The 20,404-nt window shown below is 49.9% G+C and overlaps 1 protein-coding gene and 1 long non-coding RNA gene across 5 annotated transcripts in view; one reads left to right on the top strand and one right to left on the bottom strand.

Moving 5' to 3' along the window:
- The window catches only part of LOC126511204 (uncharacterized), a 47,933-nt gene extending 29,400 nt beyond the window's left edge, over positions 1-18,533 (top strand). Inside the window, exons 2-3 of the long non-coding RNA XR_007594617.1 lie at positions 17,281-17,399; positions 18,404-18,533. This is a non-coding gene — a long non-coding RNA (uncharacterized lncRNA). The remainder of the gene's footprint in view (positions 1-17,280; positions 17,400-18,403) is intronic.
- The window catches only part of Olfml2b (olfactomedin like 2B), a 37,577-nt gene extending 17,567 nt beyond the window's left edge, over positions 1-20,010 (bottom strand). The window contains exons 1-4 of one of the 4 annotated variants that reach the window (XM_050158228.1): positions 19,424-20,005; positions 16,713-16,976; positions 14,700-14,807; positions 2,540-2,716 (exon numbers count right to left, since the gene is read on the bottom strand). In XM_050158228.1, coding sequence (XP_050014185.1) covers positions 2,540-2,716; positions 14,700-14,807; positions 16,713-16,976; positions 19,424-19,600 — 726 coding nt within the window. In that variant the 5' untranslated portion in view covers positions 19,601-20,005. Of the gene's footprint in view, positions 1-2,539; positions 2,717-14,699; positions 14,808-16,712; positions 16,977-19,423 lie in introns of all 4 variants that reach the window. The other 3 variants (XM_050158229.1, XM_050158230.1, XM_050158231.1) reach the window with 3 other exon arrangements.
- Between the last annotated feature and the right edge of the window lie 394 nt (positions 20,011-20,404).

Genomic DNA, 20,404 nt, shown 5'->3' on the forward strand with positions numbered 1-20,404 from the left:
AGTGGAAAGAGCGGCCTGTGCGGCTGACAGGCGGCCCCGCCGCAGCCCCTACCTCAAATGCCCAGGGGCATCTAATTGATGCTGGCCCTGGCTTCCCTCTGTGTTACAGAAGCTAGCTGTCATTCCTTTGTGGCAAACCTCAGGAACTGTCGTTAGTTCCAGGAGCTCGGGAAAGGGCAGGGACTGCAGTTCTTGGTCCCAGCCAAGGATATGGAGCAAGACAGTGGACAGCCTTTGCCAGACAACATATAATTTCCTTGGATTCACTGGCGACAAGTTGAACTGGGTGGCAGCTGCCCCCACCATGCTCTGATTGCCTCTCTCTGTTCATCCAAGAGTCTGCCAAATGACTTCATCTCCTGGCATCTAGTGTTTCTACTCCCACTCTGCCACTCAGCCTAGCCTCTGAGCCCCTCCCTCTGCCAGACTTCTAGACAAGGCCCGTGTTGGAAGACCACCGTACAAATAATCACTTGCTATTCCAAGAACTTCCTGACACTATCTGCAAAAACCAAAGATCAACAACTAAACTGTTTCCCCTGCTGCAGCATGGTGCTCACCAAAGACACAGGGCTGCAAGCACAGGGAGACGGTGAGTCTACCTTTGGGCCTCCTACACTACCAGCCTGGCTAGGTGGGTTGTGCTAACTTCAGCACTGTGCACTGTGGGGACTTAAGGAAGGATGTGGACTTTGCTGAGCAAGGAGGAAAGGAGTTTGATGTGTTTGATTTGGTTTGCCCTCAGGAAACCTGAGCTGGGTTCCTGAACATACCACAGAATGTATCATCAAAACAACAGACGAAATTCTCCAGCTTAGCTGGCTGGCTGGGAAGCTGGAAGCAGACAGCAAGGAGTACTGGCCGCACTGGACAGTAGGAGACTAAGATGAGGGGTAGAGGATCCAAGTGGGGAGCAAGTGCCCTCAAGCCTCTTTCTGGTTCCCCAAATCGTCTGGCTTTGGGGTTACGATCTTGGGTTCCCCTCAGGGATGACCCCCCAGGCAGGCTAAACACATGTTTAGTGGCCAACGTGTCAGGGATACTCAAACATGAGAAAAAATATTTCTGAAGAAATATAATGTTTCAAAAACATAAAAAGCCAGATAATTATTACCCTTTCTCGTTTTTATAGCATAGAATCACTTTTGACTTACATCTTGGGGAAGTCCACAACCATAATTTTCCAGTGCTTGTAGCCTCAAAGTCCTCTCATTTTGCCTTCAGAACATATGTGCCCCAAAGTTCCCAGACCCACCAGGTATGCCTGCTTGGCCCCACTACAATGAGTTTCTTTACCCAAGAGTTCTGGGCCTGTAATCTGGGAATGTAGTTTGCTTTGCAAAGTGCTTATCTTGCATAAAGTCCTGGGTTCAGTCCTTAGCACCTCATAGACCAGGCACGGTGGTCTACAGATTCTGTAACCCCAGCATCTGGGAGGTGGAGGCAGGAGGATCAGGAGTTCAAGACCATCCCTGGCAACACAGCAAGTCTGAGGCTAGCCTAGGTTAGCCTAGGCTAACCAACAACCAACCAAAAGAAAAAAAGAGTCCTGAGTCCACATACACAACCTTCCTTCCTATCCAAATTCACAATGACCCAGGCCACAGAATTCCACAAAATAATGTGGCCTGCTAGTTTGGATCTTAAGTTCCCCCCTCAAAGGTCCATGTATTGAAGGCTTAGTCTCAGGCCTGTTGTTTTGTGAGGTGACACAAGCTTTAAGACATGGGGCCTAAGCTGGGCAGTGGTGGCTCACACCTTTAATCCTAGCACTCGGGAGGCAGAGGCAGATGAATCTCTGTGAGTTTGAGACCAGCCTGGTCTACAAGAGCCAGTTCCAGGACAGGCACCAAAGCTACAGAAAAACCTTGTCTTAAAAAAAAAAAAAAAAGACATGGCCTAGTGGGAGAAGTCAGATGAGGACTCTAACCCCTTTCCACTCCTCCTTTGCTTCCCTACATGCTGGGATGACTGGCAGGGCTTTACAACTGGGTCGAAGCAGCTCTGCCTCTGCTTTCCAATTGATCCAAGATCTATGTCCATCTGTAAGATGGGGTACTGACCTGTGTCTGGCCTGCTTTCCAGAACTTCAGTGATGACCACACAGTGATGACAGTGGCTAAACAAGTCCCTTATAAGCAGGAGGACCATATTGTTTATTGTCTCCAAGCTGAGACATTTCTGAGAGGGAAAAATGTGCTATCAGTCATGATGCCTGGACAGGCGCAAACCTGGATGCTCCCAGGGACGAGAGTACATATGTCCTGCAAGGACACGCTCACAAATAGGGGCATTGTGAGAATGGTGCCAAGGCTCAGAAGAGATCCAGATTTGAGTACCAACTTCCGTCCTTACTCGCTGAACTTCCCTGGCTGTCAGTTTCAAGTGAAGCTGGGCTAATCCCTGCTCATCACACCTAAGGAGCTGTTACACAGAAGAGAGACCCTGGCTGTGGAAGGACTAAGCCCCGAAGAGCTCTTCCCGAAGCGGATCTCATGCTTCCAGGCTGAGGAGATGCCCTGGGGGTGTGGGGCTGTACCTCTGGGTGGGCATAGGCTGCCGCAGCATCCCTCTGCAGGGCTGAGCGGATGTCGGGCATGCTGCCTCGGAGGTTTTCAGAGCAGTTCTCTCTGCTTCGCTTATTCATCTCGGTTCGAATTTCTTCCACATCCTCTTTGATTTGCTCGTTTTCCTTGGTGAGATTTTTAGAAACTTCCTGGGGGGGGGGGGGAAGAGTTTTTGAAAAGAGAATACATTAAAATGTTTTGGAGACAGGCAACAGGCAACTAGCTACCATGAGATGTGTAGGCGTGGAGATAGGCAGCCATGGAGCTACATGGGATGGCTCAGAGTGAGGCTCACCGGTCTGGCAACCAGTGACAGGCACCCAGTGTTTCCAGCTCTGAGACACCCAACTGCTAAGCATGCCCAGACTACCCCAGCTTCCTTACTAACAGTACTGCCATGGCCAGGGCACCCGGCAGGCTCTTTTTTGGCTCTTAGTATACAGTGTTCTTACCAAGTGATGAAGAACAGTGCCAGCGATTCCATTCACTTGCACAAGTGAATCAGTCATTCGGTGGATGAAAGAAGTGTATTGAGGTGACTTTAGAAAAGCTGGTCGGAGAAAGGAGTGTGCTAACTGCTTTCCTGTGAGCGCAGACCATTCGTTCCCGTGCTTTTGGATCACTCACACAGAAAATGGGTAGGCTGACTTCAGAGTTTCCTACCCATGCCTTAGAACAGCTGCCTGAAACGACCCCAAGTTGGCAGTTGCCAGGCTCTAACCCTGGTTCACACCAGAAAGGGCCAAAGCTGCATCATGGTCAGCTGGCACTGCCATCTTCCGAATGCCTGAGGCAGGCTCCAAATGCCCCCGGAGTTCTGTCTCGGGGAGGGGGCTGCTGTCACTGAGGAGAGACACTGCAGCGCATTCTTCACCTGACGGACATGACAGAACGTTCCAGCAGGAGTCGGGGGAGGTACCTGCCGAAGGCGGGCGTGGGTGGGATCTGAATCACAGAGCTTAGCCATGCCCTCTGCCCAGAATTTTATTTTAGAGGAAGCGACTTTAGAGATCCAACATTGTCCAATTATGGTCCTACACTAAGGCTTCTATGAGTCTCTACATGTTCTACGTGGGCTTTTGCAGAAGACCCAAGTTCGGTTCCCAGCGCCCACATCAGGAAGCTCATACCCCTCCTGTAACTACAACTCCACAGAGATCTGACACCTCCTGCCTCTGTAGACACCTGCATTCATATGCACGTGCCCACACACGGACACACAGGCACACAGGCCTATAGATGTACACATAATTAAAAATAATAAAAATAAAACCCTTCAAAATGTTATTTCTGAGTGGAGTTAGCAACATAGCCCAGCAAGAAAAGGTGCTTGCCACCAAGGGGGATGACTTGGTTTCAATTCCTGGACATGGAGGAAGAAGAGAACCAGCTACTGCAAGCTGTCCTCCAACCTTCACATACATGCTGTGACATGTGCACATGTGTGTGAGTGTGTGTGCACCTGTGCATGCCCCCATATACAAATAAAAATAAAAGGTTTTTTAAAAGGCAGGATTGGGGATGTGGTTCAGCAGTAGAAGTAGTAGAAGCCTTGTCTATCTTTGATACGGCCCCAGGTTCCATTCTCAGCTCTGAAAATAAATATAATAAAATAGGCTATATAACTAGGGCTGGTAGCCCAGGCTTATAGTCCCAGTTACATAGGAGGCTGGAACAAAAAAAGACTACAAACTCAGGGGCAGCCTGGGATCCAGAGAAAACTCAAGGGCAACCTTGAATCCAGAGCAAACTCAAGGAGAGCCTGGGATCCAGAGCAGGCTCAAGTTCAGCTTCAGCAACTTACTGTCAAAATAAAAGACATAAAAAGAGCTGAGGATGTAGCCCGCAGTAGAACACTTGCCTAGCATGTGTAAGGTCCTTGGTTCAACCCCCAGGGTTACATGCACACAAAATCAGTTAAAATTAGATGTCAGATGTGTTCACCTTGGGACCTGTTTTTTAAGCTGGTGAGGTTGACAGAGGAAGCAGCCGAGTAAAAGAGAAGATATATTTGCTCTCTACACTTTACCAGACAAAAGCACAAGAGCTTAGAGGTTTCAAAAGCAGAGCCCTGCAGCCTAGTTGGTGCCACTAATGTCCTAGAAGGGAGCCTGGGTGGCTCAGAGCCAAGCTGATGTTCACATATCCAAGAGGATGGTGACACCCAGACACTGTGGCTCCAGGCCTCCTGTGGGGGTGGCCCAGGGGAGTGCAGTAGAGTCTTGTTGAACTTTCCAGACTCCAGAGCGGCCAGCGCAGCGTTTGAGGGGCAGTTCATCTTGCGCTCTACGAGGTCTCATGGTCTCCACAGGTTAGCCCATGCCAGGCTCTCTCAATGGCACAGAGTTCACTGCGAAAGCTACAGTCCGTGAGAAACCGGTCTCGTTTGGAGAAGTCAACAAGAATGAGAGCGTGTGGCCTTTTCCCGACAGGGCTTCCGGGGTGCAATGGTTAAAGTCATCGATTCCGGAGGAGGGTGTCCGGTTCACACCTCACTGCTGCTATTCCTAGCTTGATGACCTCAGGCGAGTTATTTAAACTCCCTCGGCAACCGTTTCCCATTAGCGAAGTGTTGGCAGCACCAGCACATGCCCTAGGCATGGCTATGAGGATGGAATGGACTGGCACATCTGACTGTACAGAGAATACACTGGGCAGATATTGTCCATAGCATCACCATTGGAACAGCACTCAGGCCTAACCTTTCCTATTAGAGAGAAGTTGCTGAGCCTACAGCATGGGTACAATTTGCTAAATGTCATTAAAAGGAAAAAAAAAACTGGTAGAAGGCCAGTAAGATGGCTCTGAGGGCTAAGTCACTTGCTTCAAAAAACCTGGAAACTTAAGTTTCATTCCCAGAACCCACATAAAGTTGGAAGGAAAGAACTCGACTCCACAAAGTTGGCCTCTACACGTGAACCATGGCACACATACACATATCACTTTTACACACCATCATGATAAATAAAAATAAAAAGTGGCAGAGCTGACTCATCGCCTGACCCCCTGGCCTTTGCTCCTGAAGTTCACTTACTAACTTCTAAGGGTGCCCAGCCAGTCCAGCCCGTCCTCCGCAGGACCGAGCACTTCAAAGATGCCGCAGCATCCCTGTAGTAAACTTTCAGATGCACGAAAGGTCCTATATCCACAGAGCAAATCAGGATGCTGGGCTTCCACAGAGCCTCACTACTCATAGTATGGACAAGAGGCCAGCACCATCAGCACCACCCCCTTCCCAGACCTGCAGGATCAGAACCCTCATTTCCCCCAAATCTCCAGGTGTGCTGAGTCCACAAAGGAGTTTGAGAAATGCTGCCTCAAATTTGAGGTAGCAGTAAACAGAAGTAAACAGAAGTAGGGAAAAGCTGTTTCTGACAGCCAAGGTCTTCCTGGGTGAGGGCGGAAAGATTCCTGGTCTCTGGCATCCTTATGAACAAGCCTAGAGCAGCCATCTCTCCCATAGCTTTTTACTCTAAGACAGAGAACAAAGGCCGGCAATGCAGAGGCCATTGTGTAACTTCTCTGTTAGTGCATGGATGCTGAGGACCGCAGGGGTGGCTTCAGTGGGGGTGGCCCAGCGAGCAGGCATGGATGCTGAGGACCGCAGGAACAGCTCAGTGAGGATCCCACTCTGGGGAAGGTCATCTTCCACGAGGAAGTAAACAACAGACCAAGAAATGAGAAAATATCAACAAGAGTAAAGAATTGTGGGAAACTAAATGAATATGACACACAAAAAGAGGCCAGTACTGACTCCTCACCAAGGGCAGGGACAGCACTCCAAGAGGGCTGAGTTGTGCTTAGACCCACTTCCCAGCAAGGGCCCCAGGACTCCACCCAAATGGCTGATATTTTGGAGTGCTCGAGATGGTGGGGCACGTGGGCTTGAGTGTCTTTATTATATGAAAGGCTGCCCTCTGATTCCTGAGCACCCCCAAACCTGAGTTTCCAGTGCAGCAGCCCACAGGTGCAACTCCTGCCTCCTGCCCACTGGGCCCCAGGGGTTCCCTGCCCATTGGTTTATAGTCTAATTCTCTTTTTGATTTCAGCAAGGCCTTTAGTTTGGATTTCCACAGAGGAGGGTTTGACGCAGGCCAGCTCTAAAAACCCAGAAGAGTTATATGGTTTATTTTCCTCATGGGAACAGCAAAGCCTGTTGCCGCCTGAATAAACACTAGGCTGGAGGTGGCATCACCCCCATCAGCCTGCTGGATTAAGCCAGCTGATGTCCCTAGGGTGGCAGCAGCAGCTGCTGCCCCTTTGTGGCTACCTCTACCCAGCCACCTCCCATGCGTGGCTGCTGGCTTTCTCTGAGGCTCTGCCTTCATCACACCAAGGACCTTTCATAGGGCACTTCTTGGAGGTGTGTGGTGTGGCATTCACCCACTCAGGGTGCTTAGGATCCTACCCTGTCAAATGGGCAAACACCACACCCTCATGCCTCAAGCTCCTCCCCTCCGGGACAGCTGCAGCCATGACATTTACGGCGTATACAACTTGGCTCATGAGGAACGCATTGAAGACAGCAAGAAGGGTGCCTATCTGGCCTACGCCAGCATTCTACATGGTCCTTGCCAAGGATCCTGGCGCCATGAAGTAGAGGGTGGAGAGGAAAAGTGAAAGAGCAGGCATCCCAGAGGGCTGGAACAGACGGCTGAACACAATTAAAGATCTGGAAGCTTGGCTAGGAGTCCCTAGACTAGGGAACCGGGGAGTGTTCACTGAAAGTGTCACGCACCAGAAAGACATGCAGTTGGATATAGCATGGCAAGCTATCAGCTGAGAGCAAGCCCAGGAGGTCATATGGTGTCAGCGCTAACCGTAAGCAAGACTACAGAGGGAGGGAGCACGCAGGCTGGGCAGGGTCCCGGGGCAATGTAGCAACAACGCATAGGTGGAACGGGGGTCAGCAAGGGACATTCATTAACTCACTGCTCAGCATATACTTTACATTGGTGTGGAAGCCAGTACACCCGAATGCACATGCTGGGGGCATGGGCGCGGGGAAGGGGTGTCCTCTGGGTGCAGACTCCACTCTCATAGCTATTGGACAAGGGTGGGCATGGAAGGTAGAGACAAAAGGTACATTGCCTTACTTAGGACAGAACTACTTAGGGTGAGGGAGGAAGGTGGCAGAGCTCTGGCAGCTCTCTATGGCCTTGCTTTACTAACCAGAATGAAGAGTATGGACGGGGAAAGGCTCTGGAGGTCACAGCCTGGTATTGTGGCCATGCCACCAACGGAACCTTTCCAAGCAGCTTGAAGAAAGAATGAAGGCATCTGCCGCACCCAGGCTTGTTACAGAGAGCAGACCAGGGGCTGTGTGTGACACAGTGCCTGGGAGAGAAACAGGGCTGGACACGTAGAGGTGGTGCGGCAGCAGAATGGTCTTTTCTGTCACAGTAGCAGACAAACAGATATGAATGGAAAGGAGCGCTACGGTTGGGATGGCTGAGGCAGGGAGGGAAGAAAGAGCCCTCATTACAGGGATACATTAGATACACGAAGGAGGAACCTGGGCCAGATTGCATGTGGGCCAGACCTTGCTCCCAAGTCAATACATCAGCTACCTGGAAGGCACGGCACCAGGCTCGGGAGCTGATAGCAAGCGTGAAATGGTCTTGCAGTTGTATTGTGAACATGTGTAGGGGTGAAGGAATCAAAAGTGGGAGAGCTATGGTTCTTGTCAGCTTGCCCTGGCTGTCCCCTCCTCATCTGAGCCCTTAGGGATACAACTCGGACCAGATGGCCAGGGACAGCCATCCCAGCTGACAGCTGTCACCCAGCTCCTGGTAAGAGAGCGAGGGTAGGAAGAGCAGCTGCGAGCAGCCGGTGCGCCTGACGGCGGCGGCACGGAAGGAAGGCTGTGGCCCAATCCCTCTGACCACAGCTGGTGGAGCAGGTGGACCTGGGGCGAGGGAGCCCCGGGCTGCTGTTCTAAATCCCTTCCGAACTAAACAGCTGCTGAGCATCGTGTGCATGTCAGGTGCTGCTGAGCCAGGCCTGGGGAACAAAGAGCACTACTACTACCCAGCTGCCCTCAGGAGATCCCCAGCCAACTGACCTCAGGAGATCCCCAGCCAACTGACCTCAGGAGATCCCCAGCCAACTGACCTCAGGAGATCCCCAGCCAACTGACCTCAGGAGATCCCCAGCTTGGAAGGGGGGCTCAGATAAGTTCAGGTTCCTGGGGATGAGTTTCAATGTTAGATGAACCTTCAGACACTTACCCCCGAAACCAAGCCCCATGCTCCCTCATATCCTGGCAGTGATGAACTGTTCCTAAGCCAGTGGATGCGAGGCAGACTCCTATACCTTTAGCCAAGATGTAAAGCTTGAACTCCACAGTAGCAAATTAGATTTGAAGCACAGAAAGCCCCTGGAGAGGTGACATATTGGCTTGAACTCACATTAAGTTGTAAATTGAATTAAGTAAAGCAGAAGTGTATACTCGAAACATTATAGCTGGCCCTCTGCCTTTCCAGTGTGTACCGCGGGAGACGGAGTAAACGTTCCTCTCCAAAGCCGCAAGGGTAAAATGACCGCAGAGAGTCCTTCTGATCAGGAGAGAGAGCACTTGGGGGTGTTTTGATGAACTGAGAGGTAGGGAGGAAGGGAAGATTGGAAAGCAACTTTTTCCCGAACTCGGTGCCAGCACTGCACAGGTGAAAATTACATTTCCTATTAGTTAGTGCGAATGTGTGTCCCCTGAGTGAGGAATGCTCCTTTGATCATGCCTTCTGAGTCAGAACCACAGAAAGCAATAGATCTTCAGATTTCGGGGAGAATCTCATCAATGCCTGGACCAGTGCATTCTAGGGAGAGGGCTAGTGCTGAGCCTGCAAAATCCAGCCGAGACTTCTAATCTTCCTCAGAGGAACACTATCTGGAGAAAATGCTTCAGCTGAGGCATAGTGTCCTCCTCTGTGCTCACTGGTGCACAGGGACAAAGGAAAAGCCACACACCGGCTCAGCAACAGAAACCATGCTTCAAAAGATTGTAGGCATGCAAGTTTTTGGTTTTGTTTCTTTGCTGTTGCTTGTGATGGTGTCTTAAGTCAACCAGGCTGGCCTTGAACTCCCTATTGCCAGGAATTACCCTGAACTCTTGATCTTCCTGCTTCCAGCTCCTAGCGGCTGACACTACAGGTGAGGGCTACCAGTTTGCATCATGTATTTTATAAGCATGGGATATGCAGTCATACATATACAAATACATACACACGGCCATAGACAGGCATATCCAGACACGTGCACATAATTGTTTATAGGTGTCCTGCCGCTAGGGGTGGGGTTCCACAAATATCATGTGAACTCACTCGTGAGTGGCTTTTAGACATAAAGCAAAGAAAACCAGCCTACAATTCACAATCCCAAAAACCCTAGACAACAAAGAGGACCCTAAGAGAGACATACATGGATCTAATCTACTTGGGAAGTAGAAAAGGACAAGCTCTCCTGAGCAAATTGGGAGCATGGGGATCATGGGAGAGGAAAGAAGGGGAGGGGAGGGGAGAGGAAGGGAGAGGAGCAGAGAAAAATGTGTAGCTCAATAAAATCAATAAAAAAGAATCTTTACATCTATATTCATACAAATAAATAACATTTTAAAAGATTTGCATATTTATGGGACTTTTATCCCATAGAAGCTCCACAACAGAGTTGTCTTTTAATCATCTTTCCTCCATCATTTTCTTCACCTCTGATTAAGCTCCTGGGAGCAATATGCGGTACTAGGTGTCACCGCCCACGCTTCTAACCCTGCAGCCTTTAGAATCAGCTTCAGTCTTAGACAACCTGAAAAGTCTCTGTGTCTGTGATACACCTGGAGCTAAGGGCGAAACTCTTTGCTTCCATTGAATCAGTGCCACCTAGGTCTGTGTGCAATGAGCTGGGTTTATCGTTGCCCTTGGAAACTATGGGGTTCCCTTCTAAACTTCCTCTCCTCCCCTCTTCCAGCACTTATGCTGTGTCTACCCACCTTTCAACTCCGCCTCCCCTATCACAGTGTCTCAATTCCTTTCCCTCCCCAGCCATTGGCAGGAGGCTGTCAGCATGAGTCTACCGTGTTGAAGGCTGGTTCTTCTTCCTGCACCAGTTCTCAAAGCAGGGTGCATGAGTTTCAGGACTCCCCAAAGTGAATAAGAAAGGTGTTTGGGGCTCAGATTTTGAAACCCAATTCAATAGTTTCACTACAGTATATCTGCCCCTCCCCAGATTAGAAAGCCTGGCCTTATCAAGGACTGATGAAGTTTTATATCGGCTTGGGGGGACATAAGCTTATAGATGCTCGAGAAGACAGTTTGACAATACCGCCTTAAAGTCTAAAACAGCAATTCTCAACCTGTGTGTCATGACCCCTTGGGGGTCACAGGTCATATATCCTGTGTATCAGATACTTGCATTACTATTCAAAACAGTAGCAAAATTACAGTTATGAAATAGCAACAAAATATTTTATAGTTGGGGGTCATCACAGCATGAGGAACCTGTATTAAAGGAGCACAGCACTAGGAAGGCTGAGAACTGCTGCCCTTGATAATTAATGGTCCACTCACTTTATTCTTTGTCTTATGCCATAGAGAATGTGAGCAGGCATATGCCTGGGCACACCCTACACAAAGTTGGTCCTACATACGGGTGTTCCTGGGCTGCTCTGAATGATGGATGTGGGAATAATTCACGTGTCTATCATCACCGAACATATAGATAATATCTATATAGTATATCCATATAGCAGGATAGCACAGAGGAATAGAAACTAGTGCATCATAAGGCACAGAAACAACAGAGTTAAATGTTAAAAATGTGAAGTTGGGACAGCAGCTCAACATATACACGTTCTCAAAGACACACATGTGATCTGTAGGAGTCTATATAATCAAAGTTCAAAAACAGATACAGCTATCACACTTGGGACTCATCCTTAGAGAATAAACTTGCACAGCAAAGCAAGGAGGGGGCTGGAGAGATGGATCAGTGGTTAAGAGCACTGGCTGCTCTTGCAGAAGACAGGGTCCCGCTCCCAGCACCCACAACCATCTGTACAACCATCTGTGACTTTAGTTCAAGGGGGTCTGATGCCCTCTTCTGACCTCCATGGGTACCAGGTACACAAGTGGCAAAAGCTCAAATACATAAAAATGAAATAAATAAATCCTTTTAAAAAAAACTAAAAAAATAAAAGAAAAGAAGGAAGATGATTAAGCTTCCCTGGGAGTGAGCCTGGGAGGTTATTGGGGTTGTGGGTGTGCTAACATCATTCAAAATAAAAGCTCAACTAAGCTCAACCCGCAGGCTGAGCTGCCAGGGAGGATTTTACTGAGCGGGGAGTCTCTGACTGGGATTCATTTCTCCCCTCTTCCTTCCTCTTTCATCTGCAAATGAGGTTTCCATGCCTACACTCTCCTCTGTGCCCGAGACAGATGTGCACATGTGTGCCCACTTGCTCTGCCAAGCAACACACTTACTCTGAGAGAACAGATTCTCCAATCTGACCTCCTTTGGTCTTGTCTGACCTCCAAAGAACTCCCCTTGGGATTCAAGAATCTGAAAGAAGTGGGAGCAGAATTTTACTTCGGTTCCTCCTACAGAGCCGGGCTGGAGAGACGGAGTGTTTTTTCCATTTCCACACATTCTGCCTTTTCAATCACTGCATACCCCAGACAGACGCCCTGCATAGTCTTGAGTCCACCACAGTCTAGGATACAGCGTTTTACCTCATGGGTCAAAAGACTCCTGTCAGCACAGCGACCTGTTCCCTCGGGTTGTCTGGCTTAGGGAAACCTCCCTGGAGTGGGACCTTCATACATATGGGAGACAGCCACATTTCCATGAGAGACTCCTTTGGAAGAACTATGGTTTTTAAACTCTGGTTAGGAAAAACTGATGCCAACAGGGCAGACAACAAGGACTGGAAGGAACTTCTGAGATTGATTAGAAAGAGCCCTGGACCAGAACCAGAAGGCCTGAACCAGAACCCAGCCCTAACTCTTGATTTCAGGCAAGCCATGGAATTTCCTGAGGGCTCACATCCTGCTCCGCTCACAGAAACAAATCACTAAATGTATATGGAATGTTTAAAAAAATGTAAAATGCTGTGTAAATACAAGGACAGCTATTATAAAAGTCCAACGCTGGCTACCAAACGTGAGCACTGAAAAGAGATACTCGCGTCACTATGACGATTGAGACAAAACCTCAGTGACTCAGTGCCATCCCGCTGGGCCACTGCACTGCCCTGCACCAGATTCCTCCCGCTTCCACCCCATAGCCAGAAGTGGGTCGGCTGCCACGGGAGCTGGGAATGGGCTTGGTCCATCTGGGGAGTCCATTCCACTGCCTCCTCTGAGGAATGGGTAACTGACCTTGGCCTCTGATCTCCTCTCACAAAGCTATCTTCCTGAGCTGTACTTGCTGGCAAGAATGGAAACTATGTGGCTGTCAGGGGCAGATGAAACTGTGAAGGGTGGCTGTTAATCGCTTTCTTAAAGGGATATCACACATTTGGACAGTTCTAGGGGACTCTGGGAACTGAGGCACTTTCCAGCTCTGGGCTCTGGTTTGACCCTTCGGAACCAATGTGTTTGGAAGGGTCGTGTGTTTGCATGGATTCCTGGAGTGAGATGGTAATGTCATTCTAGCTATCAATATCGGGTCTACTCCGCCAGGAAGTCCCTCTGGTGACAGTCGACAGAGTAGAGCGGGCTGATGTGGCCCATGTGGCTGCCTCACTCTGTCTGCAGGCTCAAGCTGCAGACCCTGGACCTTCTTATCACACTTGGCAACTGAAGTGACTTTAGACCCACTAATGTCCCCAGAACAATGTTCTTATTCTGAAAACTCTTCTCAGTATGGAAGGGTCTAAACTTAAGAGTGACAGAAGCGGAACTGGGGTTCACTTTCTAGGAAAGGGTTTTGAGACAAGTCTTGCTATGTAATTCAGGCTGACATCGAATGCATGATCCTTCTGCTTCTGCGTCCCAAGAGATGGGATTAGAGACATGGGCTACCATGACTGACTTTGGGGGACAGTTAAAAATCTGTTTCTCTCTCTCTCTCTCTCTCTCTCTCTCTCTCTCTCTCTCTCTCTGTGTGTGTGTGTGTGTGTGCCTGCGTGCACACCATGGCACAGGTGTGGAGGTCAGAGGTCCCTTGGGGAAGTCTGTACTCTCCTGCCACTATGTGGGTCCGGGGAATTGAAATCAGTAAAGGTGCAGGGGGCAAGCACCTCTAGCAACTGACTCATCTCACAGGCCCCTCTGGGAGTGTCTTTTACAAGTGAAGGGAAGGTGCTGAGCTAGCTAATCATGAATGCAGTGATTCATCTTCTCTGCCCAGCATTCCCAGCAGGGCATTGTGGGAATGTTTACCCTGGCCTCTCCTTGGTCATAACTCAGATGCTGTGTTTAAAGATTTTGACGTAGTTCCGTCGTGATTAGTGTACCTTTTGTCGCCCGGAAAATCATACAAAAGTGGGCAGGACATCATGAGAGGGGCGGGGGTATGGCTGCTTGGTGGCGGCAGACAGAGTAACTCTGCTAACTCTGAGCCTGCTGCTCTTTCTGTGTAAACTAGAGATCTTCTCTTTCTCACAGCTACTAATCACTCAGCAGGAAACCTCCGATTCCCCATGATAGGACCCCCAAAGCCTACCTATCCCCATGAGGAATGCTGACATGTTTGTGGTCAACAACCCTTACATACTCAGCAAAACAGCTACAAATGTTATTAAATTCAGCACTTAGAGCAGCGGTTCTTAACCTGTGGGTCGCGACCCCTTTGGGGTTGCATGACCCTTTCACAGGGCTCCCATATAAGATATTTACATTACAATTCAAAACAGTAGCAAAACTACAGTTATGAAGTAGCAACGAAACAATGTGAGGAATTCTATTAAAGGGCCACAGCCCTAGGACAGTTGAGAACCATTGCTCTAGAGCCACACTCCGAAACTAACACAATAGATTTATTTGCGCTTGAAGTAGTAACTCTTTGGGTACAAGAGCTAGACGTCAGCCAGCAGCACCCAGTCCATGAGCTTCTCCCAGGGGGCTGAGTGAGCAGAACTAAAGGGTTCTATCCTTTGGGGCTCGCGTGCAAAAACAATAGTAAGACTGGACTCTTCCTTACCTCTTCCAGCTTATCCACTCGCCCCACCAGTTTGGTGGTGACTGAATGCAGCTTTAGGAGATCCAGGCCATAGAAAGCGCCTTCCAGCATGTCTATAATCGTGGACAGCTAAGGAACAAGAACAGAGGGTTAGTTAGTTCAGGTTCAGGGCTGGGGCCAAGAGAACTCCAGGAAAGAAGTTCTCTTTTAGGTCTCTATGTTGGAGGCTCTATACGGAGGCCACGAGCCAGGAATTGAGAGGTACCCTTGGGAGCGCATTTGTGTAGAAAAAGGACACAGAAAAGCCCCAGCTGTGATGTGTATTCTGCCTGCAAAAAGTGAATTAGATAGATGACCTTACAGGAACATAAACCTGAGGTCTAGACGCTTTAACAGGTTGTTTGTGTCTGTTACAGGACAGGCCAGCTGCTTCCATTCTGCCCTTCTTACTAGACTCTAAGCTCCTCATCCCTGTTCTCTGTCTCTCTCTGTCTCTGTCTCTCTCTGTCTCTCTCTGTCTCTGTCTCTCTCTGTCTCTCTCTCTGTCTCTCTCTCTCTCTCTCTCTCTCTCTCTCTCTCTCTCTCTCTCTCTCTCTCTCTCTCTCTCTCTCTCTCTCTCTCTCTCTCTCCTAGCAGGTAATTCAGAGTATGTCAACACCTCGAGGACATGCTTATGAAACCCTTCACTTCTTTCTAGACTAAACGCTCTGAAAGTCACCCAGTGTCTTCTCAGTACAGAAAACTAAACTGACCCTGGCTTATAAACAACACAGTGGTCCATGTTTGAGGTGGCATCCTGTCTCAGGGCATATAGCCTTCTTGTCTTTTCCAAATACCTCCCCTAATAACTTAGGCTGTGGCAGCATCTAGGGCCTGCAGAGCTGAGGCAAAAGGAGAGGTGAGACACGGGAAGCGCCTTCCTTCCTACCAAGGGCCTGTCTGGGGGAGAGTCCTGGGCCACGCCTCTGCAATCTTTGCTCCCCATGTATCTCCTTGCTTTGCTTCCAAATGAAGAACTCCACACTGAAATGCTCAACTTTTAGACGATCTCTTCTCATCCCAGGGGCTCCTATAGCTGGTTAGCATAGACTTTCATAACTTTTCTGAGTCCTAAGAGATTTTGTCTGGTGTGGTTCCAGAAATCCCCACAGGGTCCAACCCTAGAACTGAATACTGTGGTGCTGGCTTCAGAAAGTAACCCTGAGTAGAACTACCACCCCGAGTCACATGGCCAAACCTGAGCCAGTCCTTGTCATGTTAAAAAGGTCTCTGCCACTATGTCAGCGAGTGGGTGCCAGATCCCAGACCCAGCAGCAACACATCAGCCCTCCCCTCATTCACTCATGGGCATTGTGCCAACTACTCACTAGGTGTCATCCATCAATGTTCCCAGATTCCCCCAAGGTCCTCCACACTGTATTCAAGGGCGCTTAAGACAGAGAAGCGAAGAGAGAGGACCATACAGCAAAGACTGGAACACAAGGCCGTCTGACCTCCCCACATGGCTAGTGAAAGAGCCAGAACAGGGCAGCTGAAGTCCCCAGCCAACCAAGGGGCTGCCCACATGAGCCTAAATTTCCTCACTTACAAAACACAAGCCCTGGGGTAGTAAAAACTTGACCAGAGCAAGTCACTCTAAGAGCGGTGCCAGGACCAAAGGGCTCGCTCCTCTTTGTGCCTTTAGCATCTTTTGTGTTCTTGGTAGGCAGACAGTAAATTGTAACAGCGATTTTCCTGGAGAACACTGAGTTCTTTTGGCCAGATGGGCCTGGCAGCTTCTCCAAGGCCTGGCTTCCCTGGTTGCCTAGGAGGAGTGGGCATTGGGCAAAAATTTCTCCTCCCACTCCCATCTCTCTCTGACTTCAGAGATGAAAATGTCTAGCTTGTTAGATTAGCCTCACATCGACAATGAAGACTCAAGGGGCCAGACCTGAACTTCTTCGAAGACCTTCCATGCCCAGCCATGAGTCGGTAGTCTCTTAGAACCCCAAGGGACCCTCTGATCCAAGGCACTTCCCTATTGCCAGCTCCTACCTTCAAATCCCGGCTGTCTGCTTCCCGAAGCTTCTGGAGCCTGAAGTCTCCCTCACAAGGATTGACGGCAGATGGGGGAGCAACACAAGCACATTTACAGGAGGAGCCCGAGGTGATGGTTTCCACAGTGTAGACATCTTCCTTTCTGGAAGCCCCCGTGTTGATCCTTTGGCAGGCATCTCGGCCCAATGGTCTCACCACGCACTTGCACTGGCAGTCGGAGCCCTCAGACACAGCCTTGACTTTGTCGTAGTCTCCCAGCAACTAGACACACACATAGAGATGGAGTTGGAGAGATGCAAAAACAGGCTTCTCTAGGAGGCTGTCATTTCACTTTGTCAAATGCCCTAGCCAAAGGCTTTAGCCCTGAGCCACGGAGTGAACAAGTCATAGCTCATAATTCGCTGACACAGACATTTCCTTGAATGTACTCAGAACTCTGCTAGCATGCTGGCCTTGGAAAACTGTCTATTTTGGGGGGTGGGGAGCTTAGCTTTTTACCATTTAAAGAAAACAAAAACAAAACCAATCCTCATTGTTCTTTCAATAGCCCTTTGCTCAAATCCAGGTTTACATTAGAAACGGAGACAGAGTTGAAGGAGGAACGGGAAAGCTGGCCTTTGGACGATGAGGACTACAGGGGTCTCCTCCATTTCTTCACTCAACACTTACAGAGCACCTCCTCAGGTCTGTGCGAAGTATGCTGAGAGGCAGTGATGGGCCAGGCAGAGAGCCTGCTCCTGAATAGACCCCTGGAAGTAATGCACACAGACTAGACAGCGCCAAGTGCCCCTGAAGAGCAGGGATAAACTTGTGCTGGGAGCTAAGGCTCCATCTGCTTGGAGGAAGTGGTATTTGATGTGAGCCTTTAAAGACAGATTAGATTGACAGAGATCTGGCAGAGACAGGGAAAAAAAACAGATCCAGAAGTCTGTAAGGTTTACATAGCCTAAGTTTGACTGCTGACCCAAAACTCTAGCCCCAAACCAGAAGAACTAAAACTAGTTACAATGTTAAACATTTCCTTCTGGGCACATGCTCCTCCCAGCCTCCTCATGCCGGCTTTCTGTGGCCCCTGGCCTGGGAGAAAAGCCCTCATAAGTCCCATCAATCTCCAATGGGCCTTATATCCCCAGAGCCTAGGCTCCTATCCTAAACAGGCAGAGGGGTTCCTTCATTTGACTAACGATGGCAGCAGGCCGGCTTGGAGCCTGCCAATGTTCCTCGGGATACTGTTTTCGGGAAGAGAGCTTGTAATGTTTTCCTTGCAATGGTTGGGTTTCTTCTAAAGCTAATGTTTGCTTTAAGATTGTTGTCAAATACAGACGGGACCAAGTGGGAGAAGGAGGTGTGTGTAGTTCAGGGTGACTTAAGCAGCTAGTCTCTCCACGCTGATAATAAATCGTTCCTGTCTCCTTTCTGAAACTGCCTAAATTCCTAGGCAACCCTGCTCAGAGAACCCGGGATGGGTTCCTTCCCTTCAGGGGGCTCCGGTTTCAGGCAAGCTTTTGTTTATGGTTTTTCCAGAGCCCCAGTGGGAGGAATTTTAAGTCTTTTCAATTGAAGGGTCAGTGTGAGGTTATGGGTGGGCACAGGGCATATGTTAGCATAATTATTAAAAGAAGAAACAAGCATTTGATCAACCCCAAAGTAGGGCTGACAGCTCTCTCTCCTTCTCCTCTCTCGCAAAGACCCAGACTGAGGGCCAAGTGGAGGTACAGGCAATACTCGGCATCCTTTCTCCGACACTGCTCATTCTGAGGACTATGGTGACGCCCACTGCACATCAGAGTGCCAGCATCGGAGAGCTCAAATACCACGTAAGTGAGAGAAGTGTCCCTTGCAGTCCTGAGAACTAGGCTGGAGACCGCCAGAAGCCAGGCTCGCTCTTTCACTTCTAGCCTCTCTGGGAGGGCTATCAGGGTGTTTTGAGGACTGAGTGAGATTCATCAACAGACACGCCACAAGGCTCATCACTATCGTGGGTCACTTGGCCCCCACTGAGAATCAGCCAGAACTGTGTGGATCCGTACTTCCTCTCTCTACTCCCAGCAAACCAGGTCTTGACATAAATCTCTCTGCCCTGGGGTTCCCCTCATATGCATCACACATGTGGCAGTTGTCTTCGCCCCTGCTTCGGCCCCCCAGTGTCCCATCCGAGGCCATAAAACATCTCCCATGGCTTATGCCATCTGCCTCCTATCCAGCATGCCCTCCTGTTTACACATTCCAATTGTGACAAGCACTCTCCAGGCAAGAGGTACTTTTCACAGCCACTATACCAACACACACGCATACACCTTTCTTCTCAAGGACTGTATGAAGTCCTCCTTTCCCCTCCTTTCTCCTCACTTGGCAAGCTTGAAACACTCCATAATTGTTAGAGGAGGACCCATACACCGACTTTTAAGAAGATACCTTAACAAAACAAACAAAAAGCCCGAGTGGTGGAATCTCCACTCTTGAGAAGTGAGAACCAGAAATTCAAGGCTAGCCTCAGCTACATACTGAGCTGGAAGTCAGCCTGGTTTGTAAGAAAGTCTGTCCAAAACCAAACAAACAATATACTATGGTAAACGAAAAGGAAACACCCCCCCACACACTAAAAATAAAGAGAAAACCAGCTGCTCACAAACTTCATCCAGGGCCAGCCTCACGTCCTTGCCATCCCCCCAAGGCAAGAGGGGAGGGCGTGAGATTCCTTACCCTACCTGAGATAAAACATTCTCCTGGTTGTCCGCCTCGTTTTGCAGAGTGTCATCCTCCTCCGTGGGTGCCACTGTTTCCACATCAGGGGGCTCGCTTGTCCCTGTGGGAGGGGTACTGGACCCCCAGACCCATGTCACCATCAGAGCAAAGCAGAGAACTAATGTCAGAGGACTGGCCATGAGTGACCTACACACAGGGACCTTAGTCCCTCCAGAGACCACCTAGGGTTGGGGGTCTCAGCAAAGACAGGCTGGAAGGCGTCTTCACAGGAGTCCGGAAGAGTGGCCGCTCGGAGAGCCGTCTAAAGCTGGGTGTGGCTGAGTGGAGTAGGACTAAACTCCCCAGGGACCCTGAGCATCTCCTCCCTGACCCCAGCAGCCTAGAACTGTGCAGAGAGGGCACAAGAAAGAGGTGACCGAGGGGGCGGAGGCGGGCGCCGGTTCGCTGAGGGCGTCACCGCAGGGTGGGCTCAGGTGGAAGCTGGCGCCGGGAAACTTGAAGCAACGGGGACCGAGTGCAGGACGGACAGTGGCCAAGGCGCGGGAGGCGAGGGAGGGCTGCTGGCCCAGGGCGCCGCGGGGCTGGCGCGGAGGGAGGGCGGAGCCTCTATTGTGCCGGGGCAGAAAGATGCAGCCAGTGACGGCGCGGAGGAGGAGGACCGGGAAGCGCACAGATTTGGGCTCTGCGCCTGGGGACCCCGCCTCCTCCCCGATCAGCCGCTGCGCTAGTGGGCGCTGGCTGGCGTGAGAAGGGCGCAGCTGGCCTTGCTTCGGACGGTAGATACTGACCCCAATGGGACTTCATATGTCTTTTCGCGAGTTTTCTTCATGCCCTGACTTGTCCCTGGACTACAACTTTGACAGAGGAGAACCGCCCGCCGGATTTGACTCCACAGGGAGTGCGGGCAGCTTTGAATTTAAAGCCAATGGTAGTCCGCATGCCCTCCACAACTTTAGAACCTGATACCTTCACCCAGAGGATGC

Source organism: Alexandromys fortis, unplaced genomic scaffold (assembly GCF_014885135.2).
Source record: "Alexandromys fortis isolate MF-2015 unplaced genomic scaffold, M_Fortis_MF-2015_v1.1 scaffold_106, whole genome shotgun sequence".
NCBI lineage: Eukaryota > Metazoa > Chordata > Mammalia > Rodentia > Cricetidae > Alexandromys > Alexandromys fortis.